Genomic DNA, 20,395 nt, shown 5'->3' with positions numbered 1-20,395 from the left:
AAGGAAGTGTGCTGACTTTATCTCACACTTGCACCTTGCTGATCTGGGTGACCCTCCATGCCTCCTGTTCTCTCCCAATCCTCAGGGTGGCCAAAACTGTTTTAATGTCTAAGCCAATTTGAAAACTAGAGGCAAAAAAGAATATTAAAATGAGAAGGGATATTGTTTGCCAGTTTCAAATAGTTTTAGATATGATAAGATAAGAGCAAATGATTTAAATGATAGGAAGATAAATGTATGTTGAAAATAAGGAGGTGATTGCAATCCAGTAATGGTACAGTTGTGCTGGGATCTATAGGGTATCTAAGGAAGTATGCTTGCTTCCTTTTATAATTGACTGCAATTTTAATATTAATATTTTTTAAAAATACATGGAAAATGTTGGATGGGTACCTGTGGTGCATTAAGCACAGATGGATATACAATATGCTTGACTGGTTAACTCACTAGATTCTTTCCAAATAATTTCCCTCTTCCTCCCAATAAGGCATAGAGCCAAATCTGAATAGATATCATTTAAAAGTCCAATTCCTTGAGCAAAGACCATGGGAATGTGCCAGGATGAGGCAGAACCTTCAGATACATAGCATACTTTAAAAATGAAAACAAAAGGAAACTACCGTATTTTTCGCTCTATAACACGCACCCGACCATAACACGCACGTAGTTTTTAGAGGAGGAAAATCTGTAGGCATGCCACCCGTAGGCATTCCCTCCATAACACGCACAGACATTTCCCCTTACTTTTTAGGAGGAAAAAAGTGAGTGTTATGGTGCAAAAAATACGGTAAGTTTCTGGCATTTGTAGAGCCTGAGGTATGAGGCAAAATGTGCAGGTACTTGTTTGTTTTGTGATAAATTTGCCTGCTCATACCTTTCATTGTTCTTAGTGGGTGACTGAAGTAATAGCAATGAATGACATTTAGGAAACCAGATCTAATCAATCAGACAAAGAAAAAGTTGGAGTGAGACACCTATTGTCTATGACATGGGTAGGCAACCTGAGGCCCGGGGGCCAGATGCGGCCCAATCACCTTCTCAATCCGGTCCGTGGACGGTCCGGGAATCAGTGTGTTTCTACATGAGTAGAATGTGTCCTTTTATTTAAAATACATCTCTGGGTTATTTGTGCGGCATAGGAATTCGTTCATCCCCCCCCCAAAGAATATAGTCTGGCCCCCCACAAGGTCTGAGGGACAGTGGACCGGCCCCTTGCTGAAAAAGTTTGCCTGGTCTACGATCTGGAGGCTGCCTAGAGAGGCTGGGGAAACCCAGTCAGATGGGAGGCATATTTGTTTGTTTGTTTACCTTGTATGCTGCTCTGGGGAAATCCAGAATTTGAGTGTAACTGTAGCTGGGGAGTAGTGTGTAAACTCAAAAATAAAAAGTAGCAGCAAAGACAGGAGTTCTTTATATTTCTAACTCAGATCTTTTATTTAGCCAGAAATATTGTCCCTTCCTTGAAATGGTAATTTTTTACGACATTTATAGATATTTACGACATCATAGGCTATGGCTGACAGAGCATATGTTACGCCAACCCTGTAAAGTCACCCAGTTTTTTTATACCAATTTTGCTCGGGTGGGGGTGAGGTTAATGCTGAAGTGTGGTCCAATGCTGTTATCCTGATGCAATGAGTGTGGGTTTTTTTAAAGGGTGTGTGGCAAAAGTGGCTTGCAGTACAGGATGGAGGCATGCTAGCTTCTTGGCACATGGGGTGCTCTTGCCTGTAAAGAGGGAGAGGGGTGAGATGGCAGGGAAGTTGGTGCAGTGAGAAACACTGGAGGGTACACCTGGAATACAGTTTAGTTATGAGATCTACTAATAGTAGGCATGTCTCTAATGCTAGTTATGTTTATTCATTTTCTCATATACTGTATGCACTGAATAGCAGCAGCAGCAGCAGTACAGTGGTACCTTGGGTTACATACGCTTCAGGTCACATACGCTTCAGGTTACAGACTCCGCTAACCCAGAAATAGTACCTTGGGTTAAGAACTTTGCTTCAGGATGAGAACAGAAATCGTGCTCCGGCAGCGCGGTGGGAGGCCCCATTAGCTAAAGTGGTGCTTCAGGTTAAGAACAGTTTCAGGTTAAGTACGGACCTCCAGAACGAATTAAGTACTTAACCTGAGGTACCACTGTAGTAGTAGTAGTAGTAGTAGTAGTATTTGTACTCCGCCCATCTGACTGAGTTGCCCCAGCCACTCTGGCTGGCTTCCAAGGTATATAAAAACATAAAACATTGCACATTAAAAAGCTTCCCTAAACAGGATATTCAGGGCTACAGCCGCTCAGCAGTTTCACTCAACAGCTGCTAAACAGGGCAATTAATGTCTTCCAACCTTAAAAGGTGTGATGGGATTAATGCTGCAACCCACAGACCACAAGTTAATGGGACTTAATTGTCTTAAATGCAGATTCTGTGTTCTAATTGGTTGCTGCACCTTTCTTAGAGGTATAGTCCAGAGGGAACGTTAAGTGTGCAATCATTATGGACATTGAAACACTCAGGCATACTGAGCCAAAGCAGGGATGTCCCAATTAAACTGGGCTTCTACCCAAAGTAATCTTTTGTGACAGTGGCAAAGGCACACCTGATATGGCACTTCTGGGCCAGAGGAAAGGGCTACAGCTAATGTATTATCATGTTTGTCCATATTAAGCAAATTAATTTAATAAGAACTGTTTTAGATGCTTAACTATAGCTGGAGGGCTGTTATCCTTGTTCTATGTTTTGTTGCATGAAACCAATGAAAAAGCAAAAAATAAAAAAAGTGAATTGATCCTTTTAAATGTTTCTCTGTAACATTATATAGATTTGAAATGATGAGGGTTAATTCTGGTTTTCATTACTGCTTCCACAACGGCTAGACATATGGTATGTATGCATATATATTTAAAAGTGAAGGAGGATTTCAACGGCATGAAAAGCCTTCAGGAAATGCATATGGTCCATAGGACAAATAATGATAGTGGGAAACAAAATGTTCTATCAGGAGGAAGCAGTTCTGGGGAAGACAGCCCAACCTAAGGATGTAGGCTTGCAATGCTAAATAAAACACTTTTCTTTTTTTGTCCAGACTTTAGTTTTCAGCAGTGGTGAGCGGTCAGTGGACTTGGGGGACTAGGCTAGTTCCCTAAAAGCTCTTTTGCCTGGCTTAGGGAGGGAGGAGTGGTGCTCTAAAGGGGTATAAGAGCTCTCCCGCCACCTTCCTTAAGCCAGCCAGGTTTATCTATAGCAGGCACCCCCAAACTCTGCCCTCCAGATGTTTTAGGACTACAATTCCCATCATCCCTGACCACTGGTCCTGTTAGCTAGGGATGGTGGGAGTTGTAGTCCCAAAACATCTGGAGGGCTGAGTTTGGGGGTGCCTGATCTACAGCTCCATCTTTTAAAGAAAATACATCCCACCTGCCTTCATTTCTCTAGAAAGCTATTCTACCGTTTCCTAATTATCCTGCTTTTCTGTTCTCCTTTCTTCACACACTTGCACATATAGGAGATTTTTTACTGTAGTGATAAAGCAAGGGGTCTCTTTCAAGTGTTACAGGTAAATAAGAATGTGGTTTTGAATCTGGGAAAATCCTTTGTGTAACTACTAACACCTAAATTCAAATACAGTGGTACCTTGGGTTACAGACACTTCAGGTTACAGACTCCGCTAACCCAGAAATAGTACCTCGAGTTAAGAACTTTGCTTCAGGACGAGAACAGAAATCGTGCTCCTGCGGCGCGGCGGCAGCAGGAGGCCCCATTAGCTAAAGTGGTGCTTCAGGTTAAGAACAGTTTCAGGTTAAGAATGGACCTCCAGAACGAAATAAGTACGTAACCAGATGTACCACTGTAGTATTACAGCCACACACGAAGCTTTGCTGTTCATTGTTGTTTTGGGTATTATTCTGGGAGTAAACATTTAGTGGACATAAGGACCGATGACCGCAGCTGCCACATACTCGTTTAGTGTGGCAGCGCCTGCACTTTGCAACTCCCTGCCTATGGAGATCAAGAAGGCACCTTCACTGCACTCCTTCAGCGCCTTAGACAAGCCTGCCCAGATGCTTAGGAAGTTGGCAGTGATTTTAATCTGCTTTGGTATTTTAACGTTTGAATGCTTTAAAGCAGAGTTGTGGATTTTTCTTGATTTTACCTTTCTGTAAACAGCTTTGAGGTTTTTCACAATCAAGCAGTGTACACATTTTAAGAAATAAATAAATAAAATGGAAGGTTTCCCCTTCTTTCTCCGGACCTTTAGTAATCGTATACATGTATATAAACAGATATCGATATCGACAGATATGTAATTACTTCCTATTCTGTTCTCTTGTCTTGAGCTTTCGCTGGCTCAAAACAGGACTGCCGCAGAGATCGCGGCCTGTGCGCGTGCGCGGGGCAGAGAGGGGCGGAGCCACGATTTACTTTCATTACCGACGCGCCAATCGCGACCGCCGGAGCCCAAGCAAGTCGTGTTATAACTCCGCCCACGCTCCTCCCACGAAGAGCCCGGCCTCTCGCTTTGGGTCTCGCGAGAGCGGCCGGGCGAGAAGCCAGGAGGAGCCCGGGCGAGCGAGCGGTGTTGCGCTTCACTTATGGGCGGAGCCTCCGTGTGTGCGTCGGCGGCGTGGTGACGTCGGCGGCGTGGCAGCGCGCGGGTCGCCCGTTACTCGGCGGGGCCGTTCCGCGACGGGTTGCCATGGCGAAGACGGTGGCCTACTTCTACGACCCGGACGTGGGGAACTTCCACTACGGTGCGCGGCGCGGCGGCGGGTTCTGCGGGGGCCGGTGCGAGGGGAGTCGGGGGTGGGTCGGAAAAGGCCGCAGGTCGGGTCTTTCTGGGCGGAGCGGAGCGGGCCGTCTGCTGCCGAGGGGCCCGCTGCCTCTGCCCTTCAGAAAACAGCCCCCGCTTTAAAAATAAGCAGCAAGAGTTCCAGTCACGGAGGTTTCGCTTCCTCCCCAGCCCCTTTTAAATCCACTCTCGTGCATCTTCTATATTTATATCTAGTTTTAACTCTGTAGTCGTTTAATGGCCTCTTCATGGTTGTATTTTCAGCTCCGAGTCCCCATTTGACATAGTCATAATAAGTAAATTAATAGTAATAATGATCACGGTCGGGGCGGGGGGAGTCTGGGAGAAGCCACCAAGATGGCCCTCTCCTGTGCTCCTAACCAAGCATGCCTCTGAGGGTGGTGGGAATTGAAAGGATATTTTGACTGAACCAAAACAAAACCACACACTACCAAACAACCATACATACATTATGTGGAACCTGTGTTTACTTAATTTAGAGAACACTCTTACAATAAGATGCGGATGCCTGATGATTGTCTTCCAAAGCAACTACAGTGGTGCCCCGCAAGACGAATGCCTCACAAGACGAAAAACTCGCTAGACGAAAGAGTTTTCCGTTTTGGAGGTGCTTCGCAAAACGAATTTCCTATGGGCTTGCTTCGCAAGACGACAATGTCTTGTGAGTTCCTGCTGGTTTTTTTTCCCTTCCCCCCCTTTTTCTAAGCCGCTAAGCCGCTTATCAGCTGATCCGATCAGCAGATAAGCCGCTAAAAGCCGCTAATAGCACTAGTAGCGCTAATCCGCTAATCCGTCAATGGGCTTGCTTCACAAGACGAAAAAACCGCTAGACGAAGAGAATCACAGAACGGATTCTTTTCATCTTGCGAGGCACCACTGTACTCTGTTCCGAACTTAAAAATGGAAAGCGTAATGCTGGTGGTCAACAAAAGAGGTTGAAAGACTGTCTCAAGGCAAATCTAAAAAAATGTAGTATAAACACTGACAACTGGGAAACACTGGCCTGCGAGCGCTCCAGTTGGAGAACAGCCTTTACCAAAGGTGTCATGGGGTTTGAAGACACTCGAACTCAGGATGGAAGGGAGAAACGTGCTAAGAGGAAAGCATGCTTGGCAAATCCACACCGTGATCAACTCCTGCCCGGAAACCAATGTCCCCACTGTGGAAGGATGTGCGGATCCAGAATTGGCCTCCATAGCCACTTACAAACTCATTGTTAAAACCGTGTTTATGGAAGGCAATCTTACTTGGCTATGAGTGATTGCCAAAGAAGAAGTTAGGCAATGAATGAAACTAATTGGTACTTCACTCAACTGTTCTTAACAATGTAAATCTTAATCATTGGGCTATACTTCTACTATAAGGGACTCATATGTATCAGCATAATGTTCTCCCACAATACTACTTTTATCTCTGTTTGCACTTCTTTCTCTATGGACGAGTGCTAGTAATAAGCTAGGTCTTAATGAACCTTTGTTTCTGGTATGGGGATGTTGATTTCACAGTGTTTTTTTCTTTCTTATTGTGTTAGGAGCGGGACATCCCATGAAGCCTCATCGCTTGGCACTGACCCACAGTCTGGTTCTGCACTATGGACTCTATAAGAAGATGATTGTAAGCATTGCATTTACTGGATCAAAGGCAGCTGCTGGTTTCAAGGCAGTAATATTTATTTTAGGACATTTTTATCCATTCTTTTGTAGGTATATTTCAGAATCTGCATACACTACATGTAAAGCCTCTCACAAAGTGTGGAATCACTGGAGGCAGGAATCAGCAATTTTATTGACTTTGCCACCATGCCAAAGCATTTTAGTTTTCTGACCTTCCCCTTTCCAATTTGTGCTAAGAAAGCCCCCCTCCCTTTCCCACAGTTGTTACCTATTTGGCTGTGATACCCAACTTTGAGAGTGGGTATTGCTGCACAATTGCCAGGACAATTCCTATCCACCTCTGCAGCTTCAGGTCTCAGAGGAAGGTTCTGTTCATTAAGTTCATAAAACTGCAGCAGCTCATTTGCCATGGTGAGCATAAATATAGAAGTCTGAGTAGGGATAGTGTAAACTGGATCTTTGAGTCTGATGGCTGTACAGCCTTGTTCTGCTGTTGAATTCAGTTCTGAATGGGATAAATTTCTCTTGCAGGTATTTAAACCATATCAAGCATCTCAGCATGATATGTGCCGCTTTCATTCAGAAGATTACATTGACTTCCTTCAGCGAGTGTCTCCAAATAACATGCAAGGATTCACCAAGAGCCTCAATGCTTTCAATGTGGGGGATGACTGGTAAGTGCTGCATACCTTCTAGATGCATCAGGTAGATAGGACCCAAAATGTGTGGTGTGGGCAGGGTGGATATTACAGAGGTCCCAAATGCCTGCTCGAACAAAAACGTACTGGTCTTTCATTGAAATATTGTTTGTTTCATTTTTTTCTAAACGACTTGGGGGTTCTGCATATAATCAAGTGGTTTAAAATTTTTGCTAAATAAATTACTACAGATGTGAATGACAGAAGAAATAAGATAATGTCTTTGTTTGGTTAGAAACAAAGATTTACATTTGGAAATATATGTGAGGATGTAGAAGGGTAGATGATTGACTGATGTGAATGTGGTGTGAGAAGGAAATGGAATGCCATGCAGAGAGATTGACGGGGGAGATAAGTGGAAGGCACTCATTCAACCTTCATTCATGTGCTCTATGAACATAAGCCAACAGTAAATATTTGCTTATTTTCCTGGCTTCACGAAGGATGTGTACTACTGTAATAGAGCTGAAGATCTCATATGCAGAAATCTTAATGTCACCAAAGCTTTTTAGAGAAAAGTTATAAGTTAATTAAGAAAAGTCTAAAAGGTTCCTAATTCTTGAAGTGATGTTAAAGCACATGGAGTTAGGCTAGAAAATACTGAGGAAAACGTAGTTTCCTGTCATACTTAGACCACTGCAGAACATTTTGTGGTTTACCTCAGGTGCCAAAATATCTTGGGTCGGCCCTGCTTATGGGAGCACCAGGAGGCTTACTAAAGCCTAAGGACTAGCAAAGCCAGTGCTTTCTTACACACACACACACACACACACACACACACACACACACTCTATTACTGTGTGCCTACAGTCATCCATGCATTGTCAAGCTCAAGGGGGAGATTACTGCAAGGTGCTTTATGTGGGGTTACTTTGAGGTTAGCCCAGAGGCTTCAGCTAGTGCAGAACATGGCAGCTGGGTTGCTTGCAGGAACCAATGGCCGACAGCATGGGACACTGTATTTTCTGAATTCGCACTGGCTGCTAATCTGCTACCAGGACAAGTTTCAAAAGGGAAAGTGACACTCCTACTGGGCTGGGTCTCACATACCAATGACCAACTCTCTTGAGAGACAGCCTTACCCAGTAGGAGTAAGGAGAGCTTCTCCGTCAAGCTGCAAAGATATCAGAAGCCTGCTCAGAAGCAACTTGGAGCAGGGCTTTTAGTGTGGTGGCCCCTGTTCTGAGGAGCAGTGTTCCTGCTTAGACAGTGCAGTCACCCACTAGCTACACTTTCTGGAAACATCTAAAGACATTTCTGTTCCAACAAGCTTTCTCAGCTTTCTATGTCATCTTGAGAGACAGCAATAAGGAGAGCTTCAAAAGCAACCAGAGCCAGCCCTCAAACCCAACGTGAGAGTGGGTGGACCTGGCAAGCACTGCTGTATTCACCCCTTGCCACCCTCTCCAGGCTGATTTGGCTTCTCTGTGCAGCTACAACTCCAGTACTGAAAGAGATGGGTGATTCTGCCCTTGTGCACAGTTCCTTGGCTACTTGAAAGAGTTGTGGAGAATAGGTCCATCAATAAAACCATTATTACTAAAAGGAGACTCTATGGTCAGAGGCAGTATACCCCTAAGCACTAGGGCCACCCAATGAATCCGAAGGCTGGAAGATACAGGCTAAACAAAAGGAAGTACCTTTTTAAACATCACATAGTGGAATTTGAGAGTGCAAAATGTAGTGATGGCCGCCAACTTGCATGGCTTTAAAAGGGGGTTGGAGAAATAGAAGGATGATACAGCTAGGATTGCTCTGTATGCCACCACAATTATCAGAGACAATACAGGGAACAGGAGTAGTGGGAATGCTGTTTATGGACTTTCCAGAGCTAGAGTGGTATAGTGGTTAAGAGCAGTGGACTCATAATCTGGTGAACCAGGTCCGTGTCTCTGCTCCTCCACATGCAGCTGCTGGGTGACCTTGGGCCAGTCAAACTTCTCTGAAGTCTCTCAGCCTCACTCACCTCACAGAGTGTTTGTTGTTGGGGAGGAAGGGATATGAGATTGTTAGCCACTTTGAGACTCCTTAGGGTAGTGATAAAGCGGGATATCAAATCCAAACTCTTCCTCTTCTTCTTGTTTTTTCAGGGTACTTGGAGCATCTCTGGAAACACAGTTGTGTTTCCAATTGTGGGTGATGCCCAGCCCCTGCTCCATAATTGGGAGAGGGCTTGTCATGTTTGCTGGGGATAGGCACTTGCCTTGGCAAGTAGAACCATGGACCCTTGCAGATGAAGAGTTCTGAATTATTAGACGACTTGCACACTCCTATTTCAACTGTGGCTGCTAAACAAAAACGTTGCCTTGCCTGTCTTGTGTTTCTTATTTACATCTATTGATATGGTCGGATCTTCCATACCCAAATAGCTATTTTGGATTGGAAAGTTTCTGCCATGTTATCCTGAACTAAGTGTAATTTTGTGTTCTCTCATAGTCCAGTGTTCCCAGGGCTGTTTGAATTTTGTTCTCGATATACTGGGGCTTCATTGCAAGGAGCAACACAACTGAATAATAAGGTAACAAGGTGATGTCATCTTCACCTTCTTCACATCCTTAAGTTGCTGTCAACCAGGTCGCTCTAAAATTTGCTCTGTAATTTTTTTGTGCAACTAAAATGGTATTCATAATCATTGACTCTGGGGGAACTTCATGATATCTGATATGGTGTGGTGGGGTACTCAGGAACCCCCCAGTTCAAATCCTATCTGGGGCATGAATTCACTTGGTGGTTTTTAGCCTCCCATCTCCAATATGGAGGTACTAATTCTGACCTACTTTATAGGTTTTTTTTGTGAGGAGTGCAATGAAGTGCTTAGAATGCTAGGAAATATAAATGCTAAATACTCTCATGGGTACAAAACTATAACTCAGATAGCCTTAACAGTTGTTTTGTTGTTGTTGTTGTTGTTGTTGTTTTGCAAAGGCAGTCAGCAGAGTGGATGGGGTAGCTTAGGATATAGGGATTCATCATCCCTTGGTAAGTGTTGCTGTTAAGGCATCATAATCCTCTTTCATTTGAGCTAATGTCCTCCTTCTGTCCTTAGATCTGTGATATTGCAATAAACTGGGCTGGAGGTCTTCACCATGCCAAGAAGTTTGAGGTAATGAGGCAAGTCTACTTTCCTTGCTTTGGAGGGTAAAGAAAACTTAGTTGCTTTTCACTGACTCACTTTTGCCTTTTTTGTGTTTCAGGCTTCTGGGTTTTGTTATGTCAATGACATTGTGATCGGCATCTTGGAGCTTCTCAAGTAAGGAGTTGGTGCAAGCGGTGCATAGGCGGAGGGGGGGAGTTGGTGTTGCTGTAAATGGCATAATGGAGCTGCACTAGAGATTGTGTGTCTAAATGGCTTCTCTTGTGCTGGTGGCCCTTCCCATTCCCTTTCCATTGAACCTTCTTCAAGTGTTTGATCATAATGTGATAATTCTTGTTTATTTGTGTCTGGCTGAGTCCAGATGTGGTACACTTCTTTCCTACCTGCACTTTTTTGTTCCAGTTTAAGAAATGCAATAATTAAGCCCTGGCTTGGCATTTTTTGGTGCAGTCTTGTGTTTGAAAACCCCACCTTGAATGGGGTTTGGCTCTGGTGCACTTTATGCTTGCTTAACTTAAACTGGCATAAATTACACTGGCTTCCACTACTTGGCATTGCTCCCTTCATCAAGAAGACTAAGTTATTCCTTCCTCCTCCTCCAGTCTGGCTTTACAGATAATTTAAACACATTACCTGCTTGTCTCCAATCCCATTCCCTATCTGCTGCCCAACTATAAATTACATACAAATGTTTCCCTTTCTGATCTACGACATGAAATGCACCTATTTGGTGAGTAAGAAACTTGGATTGGCAACTGAGTGAGGGGAGTGGCTGTGCAGCTTGGATACAGGATTTCACCCTGGTGTTGCCAGCTTCCACCTGCTTCTCTAACATGTCTTTGGGTTTCTGACAGATATCACCCACGTGTACTGTACATTGACATAGATATCCATCATGGAGATGGTGTCCAGGAGGCTTTTTATTTGACAGACCGTGTCATGACGGTGTCCTTTCACAAATATGGAAACTACTTCTTCCCTGGTACAGGTACAAAACTTTTTATTGCTTATTATAAGCTGGATTAAAGATGCAATACAGATTTCATTTTGGATACCTGCAGAGTGCTTAGATATAGGATAGGTACATTAGTGTGGGGATGTTCCAGTGGTTAGCTGAAAACAGAGATGGGATTTCTTCAGGCTGTGGATTAGCTAGGTAGTAACCTATTTTAAAAATCAAAGTTTGAATTCTGCACTTTGCCCCGCTTTCACTGCTAGGTGACATGTACGAAGTGGGAGCTGAGAGTGGCCGTTATTACTGTCTGAACGTACCTTTGCGTGACGGCATTGATGACCAAAGTAAGTGGAAGGCTTCTCTTGGGCCTTGCTGGATACTCTGACTTCTGTGCAGATTGCAGCAGAGGAGCTATAACAGCAGAGTCTTCTCTTCTCTTTGAAGGTTACAAACACCTCTTCCAGCCAGTCATTAATCAAGTTATAGAGTTCTATCAGCCCACGTGCATAGTGCTGCAGGTAAGAGGATGGAAGACCTAAGCAGTGAGAGTCATGGGTGTGGACTTGAATTTCCTTTGGTGGTCACACAGAAGAACTAGTGGGGGGAGGGTTGGGAGATAGGTGGGCTGGCTGGGATGAGATGCGTTCCTGATATTCTGTTGTGAGTGTTTTGGATAATCAGTAGCTAGTGCACCGATACTGTTGTTTTCTCCTCATTTCTTCTTCTTTGCCTCCATTAAGTGTGGTGCTGACTCGCTAGGTTGTGATCGTCTTGGTTGCTTTAACCTCAGCATAAGAGGACATGGGTGAGTCCCTTTAATGAGTTGAGTAAAAGGGCACATTGGAACTGAAACTGATGTGATTGGATCTCCCACCTTTTTTACCCTTTAATGCAGCTGTGGGAGCTTCACATTTGTTTGGACTAGTGGTGCTGGAGGGGTGAGGGAGAGGTTGACCCCTCCCACAAAGCGACTATTAGCCCTGCAGCAGAAAAACACAGTGGAATTAATTGGTGTGTATGTGATGGAAAAACAGTATGAGAAAAAGTTTAACACCCCCACCTGTTCTGCTTCAGTAAAATCTGCTTTCTGATGAACTTGCTATTGCCCCCCCAGTGGAAAAATGCAGGTGTACTATATTTCTTTCCTGATATAGGCTAAATAGCTGCTTGCTATGGTGAATGAACTATATTGCAAAAACAGTGCTGCTGGTCTGATAAAAATCAGAGCCTTTGTGGTTGCTTCAGTTAAAAATAAAGCAAAGCTGGAAGGGTTGGCCTCCTTGCATTCTGGTTGCTTTTGAGGGGTTGCTTTTGGAGCGGGGAGAAGTGGCAGGGATTGCTTCTTTGCTCACCTAGTGGTCCATCCTCTTTGCTTGCTTGTTGCCTGCCAGTTAATGTGGAGCTGGTGGTGTCCACTTGCTTCACCCCTTGAAGGGGTTCTGCGTGTAATTGGCAGAGATGCACTTGAGCAGAGAGATGAGAAATGCATGTGTAGTGTTGTGTTTGTATGAGAGAGGGCTGGAAGGGGGAGAGTCATGAATATGGTCTGTGAGAGACTGAAATACGTATGTGAACAAGAAGTACGGATGAATGAATGTGTGCTTTGAGAGAGGGAAAGATGCACTTGGGTGAAGAGGGAGAGGCATTTGTGAAGTGTGTGTGAGAGACGGTTCTCTATCTGTGTGTGCTTGTGTGTGTGTGTGTGTGTGAGAGAGAGAGAGAGAGAGAGAGAGAGAGGTGTGTGTGTGTGTGTGGCCACCTTGTTTATTTTTCCTAATAGTGTGAAATAATTGCCATGTGATCTCCACAAGCAGGACATAGCTTATTTCCCACAATAAGCATGAGGTCTGGAAGGGGGAAACAGCAGTGCCTGTACTTGCTCTAATTGTGCTTTGCTCCAACGGCAGTCATTTTGTTTACAGGCACTTCCCCCAAATTCAAAATGTGCCCACTGCTCCAAAAACTTTGGCGACCCCCTGCATTAATCTATCTCTGTGTCACATCTTTTTTGGTCCTTGGTAGTTAGCAGTTTGAAACCCTGTCTCTCCCCCTCCCCATTCTGAGAATTGATTCTCATCCTGGCACATGAGGATTCACTTCTGATTTTCTGAGCAATAATGTAGTGTTAGGTCAAACTTTGTTGATTTGGTGCTTTGTAGTAGTGATGGTATTGTTGTTCCACTTTTGTTAACATGTTTGGATCAGTTGTCCCCCTCTGTAGGCAGGTGTGTTCTATAAGGCACACCTGCACAATTATCTGCTTTGCCACAAAGACAAGATAAGCAGAGAGTTTACAGGTTTTGCTTGTTCTTTATTAATTGTGTATGCCTCCCACAGTTATACTAAGAATTACCTTGAGGTGCTACAGATGGGTTAATAGTACATACCTACCTAGGCTCTCTTTACTTTTTTTCAACCTTCACCTTTGAAGTCAGTAGTGAAAGATCAGCATTTAGCTCAGAATAAGTTATTGTGTGTATTTATACATAATATACATTACTCAATCTTTTCAATATTTAGGGCTTTAGAAATTCACACTGACTCTTTGTGCTGCATATATTTTTGTGGGCTTATGACCAGTCTGAAATAAACCTCCCACTTTTAACGCGTTCAGGTGCATACACCTGAGTAAATAGAGCCTGTGGTGTTAGTTATTTGTAAATTTTCCAAAACCTTTTAGTAGCCATATAAAGGGTGATGGTTTATGTACAACACATAGATGAATGTAAGCAAGTTTGAGAGGAATTCATTTCTGAATTTTATAACTTTGAATCCTAGGGAATGTGTAGAATATGTAAAGAGTTTCAACATACCCCTCCTGGTGTTAGGAGGAGGTGGCTACACAGTTCGCAATGTGGCCCGGTGCTGGTGAGTCTTCTGCAAGCTTTTGTTGATAATGGGTTGGGGCTTCACCTTCCTTGGATATAAAATGGCACAGGTTTGTGTCATGTGAAGACTTCACTGTAGTCTGCCTTTCATTTTAGGACTTATGAAACATCATTACTTGTAGATGAAGCAATTAGTGAGGAGCTTCCATATAGTGGTAAGTTGAGGACCTACATGTTCAAACGTCACTGATGTCACTTGTAGCATATTTAGTTTCCCCAAGTTATTAGTATCTAGATAACTTAGGGGGATAGTTCAAAAGCAATGACAAGGCTTCGTGGAGTAGCCGCTGCCACCTGTAGAACCTTGTTGCATGTGCTGGCCAGGGCAGGTGTGGTGTGCAGAGGAAAATGTCAGCTCACTATATCGGTGTCCAGGTCCTGGTTGGGCCCATTGTTATCATGTGGCAGCAGCCCGGCTGATTTGGGTTCTAGCCCACCTCTACCCTGAAACACTCCATTTTGGAAGTTGCTCTTGGCTGCTGCTAACAACGCTGCCAGTGGTAGCTTGTGCCCCTTGTTACGGCAGATACAGTGGGGAACCTCTTGCTGGTGGAACTGCCCTGCCAACAAGGGCAGTGTCTCTGGGTTGGGCTGGGTGCAGGGATATCTCCACCTCATCCAAATTCTCCAGCATGATTTGTTGGGGGTTGGGGTTGGTTAATCTGTAATTCACCAACAGCATCTTTCAGATTGTTTCAAAATATTAGGGTTAAGCAGATTTACGTGGTGGAGGTGGCGACCAACCTTTGGCCAACCTTTTCATATCTGCCTATGCTTTTCTAATTATTGGAGGCAAATTATTTTAAACCAGATTATTTAATCCTGTTACTTTTTCCACTTGGAGTTGTCAGTGGTTATTACATTTGCTCGTCAATATTAATTCCCAGTAATTCTGTGTTATGCAAACCGGAAAACTGATGGCATAACAGCTTCATAGATGAAGCAGAATTTGATTGTATGTTTTCATCAGTTCTAAGCATATGGAAAATCAGCTGATTTCATTAATTTACATAAAGGGAGCCAAGGCATTGAGAGAGATTTCTCCTTCAGGAGAGTGGAGCTGCAGCTTGCTGTTCAGTTAGTTGTTGCATGGGCTTGTAGAGTTGTTTGAAAGGGGTTGTGCATGGATTTCCTTCTTATTTTAAAATGTATAAACATCAGTATGCATGTATCCACACTAATTGTCTGTCTCTATGCAGAGTACTTTGAATACTTTGCTCCAGACTTTACCCTCCACCCCGATGTCAGCACTCGAATTGAAAATCAGAACTCGAGGCAGGTAAGTAACTTTGGCCATATATATTTCACTTAGCTCTGCTTTAGCCTCCCACCATGTCTTCTGCCTTGACATTTTCAAAAGTTGCAGCATTGGTGCTTCTGGTTTCCCAAAGCCCATTCCAAGCAGTAAGAGCAGGCCCTCCAGGTGTTTTGAGACTACAATTCCCAACATCCCTGAACACTGGTCCTGTTAGCTAGGGATGATGGGAGTTGTAGTCCCCAAAAATATCTGGAGGGCTGAGTTTGCCTATGCCTGAGTAAGAGTGATTGGGATCATTCTGAACCTGCAAATTCATTTTGGGCAAATAGTTGTTATTATTATCATTGTTAATTTCATTCTATACTGCTTTATATTTTTAAGAAAAAAATCTCAAAGTGGTTTACAACCTTCATTAAAACATCAAATAAAACATTACTGAAGAAAGTCAAGTATACATTCAAAACAACAGGAAACTAAAATATTATCTTAAAAGATTTCAAAATAAAACATTACCAAAGAGGTCAGCTATAAAATGCACATTTAACACAGCCAAGTTAGGAAAAAAATTATCTTGACCATTTCAAAAGAAAACATTACTAAAGGAAGTCCACTATAAAATGCATATTTAGAACAGCATAATAAGCAAGAGAATAAAAAATTCTCATAAGCGTAGAAGCCACCAAGATCAAGCAGGACCACCCAGCTGCAATCTTGATATTTTAAGAGGAGTGCGACTCCTGTCTAAATTGGAATATACTGAGCACTGCCTTTCTAATTCTATGAACTGCCTGCCAAATGTACCTAATATATTACATGGACTTCACATTGTTGGATTTCATCCAGATAGTTACTAATCACCTGATGTCATAAGTGACAATTAAAGGGATTTTTAATTTATGTTACAGGTGTCACCGTGCTAAGATTAGCAATGGCCCCGTTGAGAGAGACAAAAGACAGCAGAAGGAGCTCCTATCTTTGCTCTTAGATTGGAGATAAGCTCTCTGTCTGCTATTTGATTTTAAAAGCAGCATTTTTCTGTACCCCACACAAACTCTGAGTGGGTGGAAATGCTGCCTTTTGCTCTGAAGGAGTAGGCAGAGGGCTTATCTAAACCTAATGCTGCTGTGCTTAGCACCAAGATCCTAGACCTAGATAAAGGACCCATCTGCTCCTTAGAGAGGAATTTTATTTTGTTTCTGGAGTGCTCTGTTTGTGAGAGAGAGGGTGGGGGAGAAGAGGGGCAGTGCTGTGTCCTTGGTGTCTGGTACATGTTTTGTGGATGGGGGTGGTGGTGGTGGTGTGATTTTGCTTCCCACTCCCTTAAGAGTTTTGCTTTTGTTTTGGCCCTGGCAATATGGACAGGTTCCTGTCCGCCCTTGGGCCAAATGGCTTCTCTACTCCTGCAGTAAGAGAAAATCTAGTGCCCTTGGCATTTCTGACAGCCAGGCAGGAGTGATGGCTGGAACTTTATAAACATTTTTATACCTGAAGGCGTCTATGATATGACCTGCTGTTTCTCCCCCTCTTCTCTTCTGACCAGTACTTAGATCAAATTCGGCAAACTATATTTGAGAATTTGAAGATGCTGAACCATGCACCCAGTGTCCAGATCCATGACGTCCCTTCTGATTTGCTGAATTTTGATCGCCCAGATGAGCCTGATCCTGAAGAGAGAGGTTCTGAGGAGAACTACAGCAGGCATGTCTCTGTTTATCCCTCAAGTAGAAGTGTCCCGTGTTTGCACCCCAGCCCAACTGGAGGAACTATGATATGTGCCTCCCAGAACCAACACTACATTGATTTGGGCTTTTGCTTATTGTTTAGATTGCTGTTTTCCAGAAGCATGTAGTTGCTGCAGTTTTAGGTGGTCAGGTTTCCAGTGTCTGTGCTTAATTTTTGGCCTCCTCCTGTGTTAACTTGTCTTGCAGGCCGGAGGCTTCAAATGAGTTCTACGATGGTGACCATGATAACGATAAAGAAAGTGATGTGGAGATATGATGCCTGAATCATGGGCGTGTGGAGATCACAGGATGGTGGTGCTATAAGGATGCAGCGGGTTCCAGTGGAAAGCCTCTGTCCTGTCGCTAAGTGATGGCAGCAGGACTGCTGAATCATGCAATTACTGGGGCGCAAAAGACATTGAGAGGTTTATGGTCCTCCCAGAGCCTTTCCCACCCCTTGAGACTGTGCCTTTGCCACTGTTTGTGGAAAAAGAATTTCATAATTTCATGTTCACACAAGTCTGTTTCACTGCTGTGTGACCAGCTGTTGGGTCTCATTCTGCAGTGACTTTGTCTCCCTTGCAGACAACAAGAAGCACTGTTGCACTTGGACATTTCTTCTGACTTCTTTTGAAACAGGTTTGTGTATGTGAGGTGTTCTGCTGAAGCAGCTGGTTTTAAATCCCAAAAAGGCTGCAGTGTAAAAGTCAGTCGTTTGCCAGTTTTTCAGCCAACCAGAGTCCCGTGTTAAAGTAAATCAGATAAAAAGGAGAACCAGATAATGGTTAATATTTTGCTGAGCCAGTAATGGAGGTTGGAATGGTCAGTTTTGCGGCTGACCCAACAATGCTGGTTCATTTAGCACAGATTTCTTCATAGGAGGTATTTTTGTAGCAGCTCATTTTCAAAATTAGGGCATGTTGAAAAAACTTACCCGTGTGGGATATTTGAGGGACAGAAGGCTGGGGGTGGGTGGGTGTTGTTTTGCATGAGTGTTGATTACATTCACACACTAGTGCAGGGTTTCCCAACCCTTGGCCTCCAGCTGGTTTCATACTACAATTCCCATCATCCCTGACCACTGGTATTGCTAGCTAGGGATGATGGGAGCTGTAGTCCAAAAACATCTGGAGACCCCAAGGCTGGGAAACGCTGGATTGTGCACCTATGTACAACTCAGTGTACCCCCAAGAGTGACCTTTCCACAGACGTCACCTTTGGTTTCATGGAGGTCATGCTGCTTAACAAAAGAATGTTACACGGATTGTAGGGGTAGACCTGGGCCAAAGATGGTTATGTTGTTGTGGAAAGTCTTCCTATTGTTGAGCTGCTCCCTTCTGTGACCCTTTACATATTTTAATGAGTCATGCCTTCTGAGCATGTGCTCAGGCAGAGGCTTTGTTCCTAAATAAATTTTAAGGAACTTTATGAAAGGAAAGCTTCCTGTCCCCTCTTCCCCCCTGAACCACATTCCATATTGTTCAGGAGGGTCCCCCAGACCACCCAGAGAGGATTTTCTTTTTCAGGGTAAGGGGGGATGCACACAGTGGGGAGAAGTGGACAGGAAACATCTCTTCCGCAAACTTCCTTAAAAATAAAGTTCTTTTTGGATCCAAGCAAAAGTACGAAAAGCTTCTCTAGTTTTAACTGCAAGTTTTCTTTCCCTTGTGACTACATAGCCATTGATGCAATGTGTGCCTCAGTTTGGCTGTGGTCTTACTGGTCTTAAGCTGTATGTGTGCGTGCAGATACTTGCCATCAGTGTTATGAAGACTTCACTGCGGGTAGAATGGCAGAACAGCAACTGATCTTTCCTTCCTTATGCTCATATTTTACTAATGCTTTTAAAATATTAAACAACAGGATGGTGTTTTTCTTACCTGTTTTGTGTCTTTCCTTCTTCCCCTGCCTCTTGCATTGACATGCGCTCATGCAGCCTGTACAGCAGACTCAGTGACCAGATGTGGCCCCCACATGCCTCTCTTTCTGGCCCTCAGAACTCTCCTCATGCCTGGCCCTTCATTGGACCTGTTTCACATCCTTCTTGAGTGTTTTTGCCTGGCTGGTATTTGTCCTCAAACTCTTGCTTGTCTGGAGGAGATACAAAGGACTGTATAGAAAGTAGCCTGCGGTAGAAACATTTACCTTTGTTGCCACTTTGCCTCTAGCCTTCCTGTCACTGGCATGTGTCCCTGGGAATAATAAAATTGTAGAATTGGAAGGGACCCCAAGGGTCATCTAGGCCAACCCCCTGCAGTGCAGAAATAAATGTCCAGAAGGGAATTTGGCCCTCCAACTGTAAATGGGTTCCTCATGTGTGATGTACAGTCACTTTCAGTCCTTTTTAAAAATTATTATAGTAATGGAGCCCAGTCTCTTCTTTCATGTCTCGAGGGGGTACGAAATTACTTTTCATGGTTGTAGAAGCACTGTAGCACAAAGTGATTTTTTTGCCACACATTCAGGAAGTGTGTGGGTGCATGGGTAGTAACTGGAAACTGCAATACACACTCCCTTAATTTACTGTCTATGCGAGGTTCTGTAAAGCTGAGTTCAAGCAGCCTAAGCCTCTGAAGACAGGGACAATATTCACCACAAGACTGCAGACAGTATGTTGAAATGAAGGATTATTCACCCAGAAGTGTCCAAAATGACATTGTTCTAATTGCAACATCCATTTCCTCTGATCTCAATATTGCTCATCCATGTATGTAGTTCAAACTTAAAATATTAGAGCACAAGTTACAATGACTGATGTAAGATGGAAACATCTAAATTTAAAAATATAATTTTCATTATATCTATAGCAATACTCATCCAAGAACATGACCGCTGCAAAGTGAACAGAACCAAACAGTGACATGTTGGTACATAACTAGTCCCGCTGCTGCTGATAGCATGACAAGATGTCATAGTTCTAGATAATGGCTTCATTTACAGTCTCCAGAATGGGGCAAAAAAAAAAAGAGCAAAGAAACGTGTGCCCTAAAAACAGTTTGTCAGTATACATGTTTGTGCACAGCTGGTATACTTCCCTGTGGGTACCATTCAAAGACTCTAAAACATGAGCCATAATCTCAATCCATGACCCCTCCTTAATAAAGCGTTGGGGAGCTGTGCTGACCCTCCGGCAGGTTGCTTGCTACTCCAGCTTCCATCATCCCTTTGGGGATGCTTCCAACCCTACAACTCTATGTGATTCAATTCTGTTATCCTTCACCACTGGCTGCACTTGTTGGGGCTGATGGAAATCAGTCCCAAACCACAGGCTCTCCAACCATGGTCTAGATATTGGTTAGGATCCAAAGCATTCCATGCTTATGGACCAGGGACTTAGAAATGTTTATCTGTGGTTGCAG

The 20,395-nt window shown here is 43.6% G+C and overlaps 1 protein-coding gene across 2 annotated transcripts; it reads left to right on the top strand.

Annotated features, from left to right (window-relative positions):
• Nucleotides 1–4,598: 4,598 nt before the first annotated feature.
• Nucleotides 4,599–18,915, top strand: HDAC3 (histone deacetylase 3). 2 transcript variants are annotated; one of them, XM_081206490.1, is made up of 15 exons: nt 4,599–4,750; nt 6,341–6,423; nt 6,954–7,096; nt 9,557–9,638; nt 10,167–10,223; nt 10,315–10,370; nt 11,069–11,202; nt 11,433–11,513; nt 11,614–11,687; nt 11,910–11,974; nt 13,948–14,037; nt 14,154–14,212; nt 15,257–15,336; nt 16,856–17,013; nt 17,244–18,915. In XM_081206490.1, exons 1-15 carry the CDS (start codon nt 4,696–4,698, stop codon nt 17,311–17,313), a joined length of 1,287 nt encoding a protein of 428 aa, XP_081062616.1. In that variant the 5' UTR covers nt 4,599–4,695; the 3' UTR covers nt 17,314–18,915. The 2 variants fall into 2 exon arrangements, with proteins under 2 accessions (XP_081062616.1, XP_081062615.1); XM_081206489.1 differs by lacking the exon at nt 17,244–18,915 and having other exon boundaries at nt 16,856–17,208.
• Nucleotides 18,916–20,395: the final 1,480 nt, after the last annotated feature.

Source organism: Podarcis bocagei (assembly GCF_964188305.1).
Source record: "Podarcis bocagei genome assembly, chromosome: 8".
NCBI classification, from domain to species: Eukaryota; Metazoa; Chordata; class Lepidosauria; order Squamata; family Lacertidae; genus Podarcis; species Podarcis bocagei.
The sequence above is the reverse complement of the archived record's forward strand: the minus strand, read 5'-3'. Positions and strand labels throughout refer to the sequence as shown.

Excerpts from the sequence above, each read along its gene's own strand:
- HDAC3 (XM_081206489.1), top strand. The coding sequence starts at position 4,696 with ATGGCGAAGACGGTGGCCTACTTCTACGACCCGGACGTGGGGAACTTC. Across the intron at positions 11,975-13,947 it reads CTCAGCATAAGAGGACATGG|GGAATGTGTAGAATATGTAA; the intron begins GTGAGTCCCTTT and ends TTTGAATCCTAG. Across the intron at positions 14,038-14,153 it reads CGCAATGTGGCCCGGTGCTG|GACTTATGAAACATCATTAC; the intron begins GTGAGTCTTCTG and ends CTTTCATTTTAG.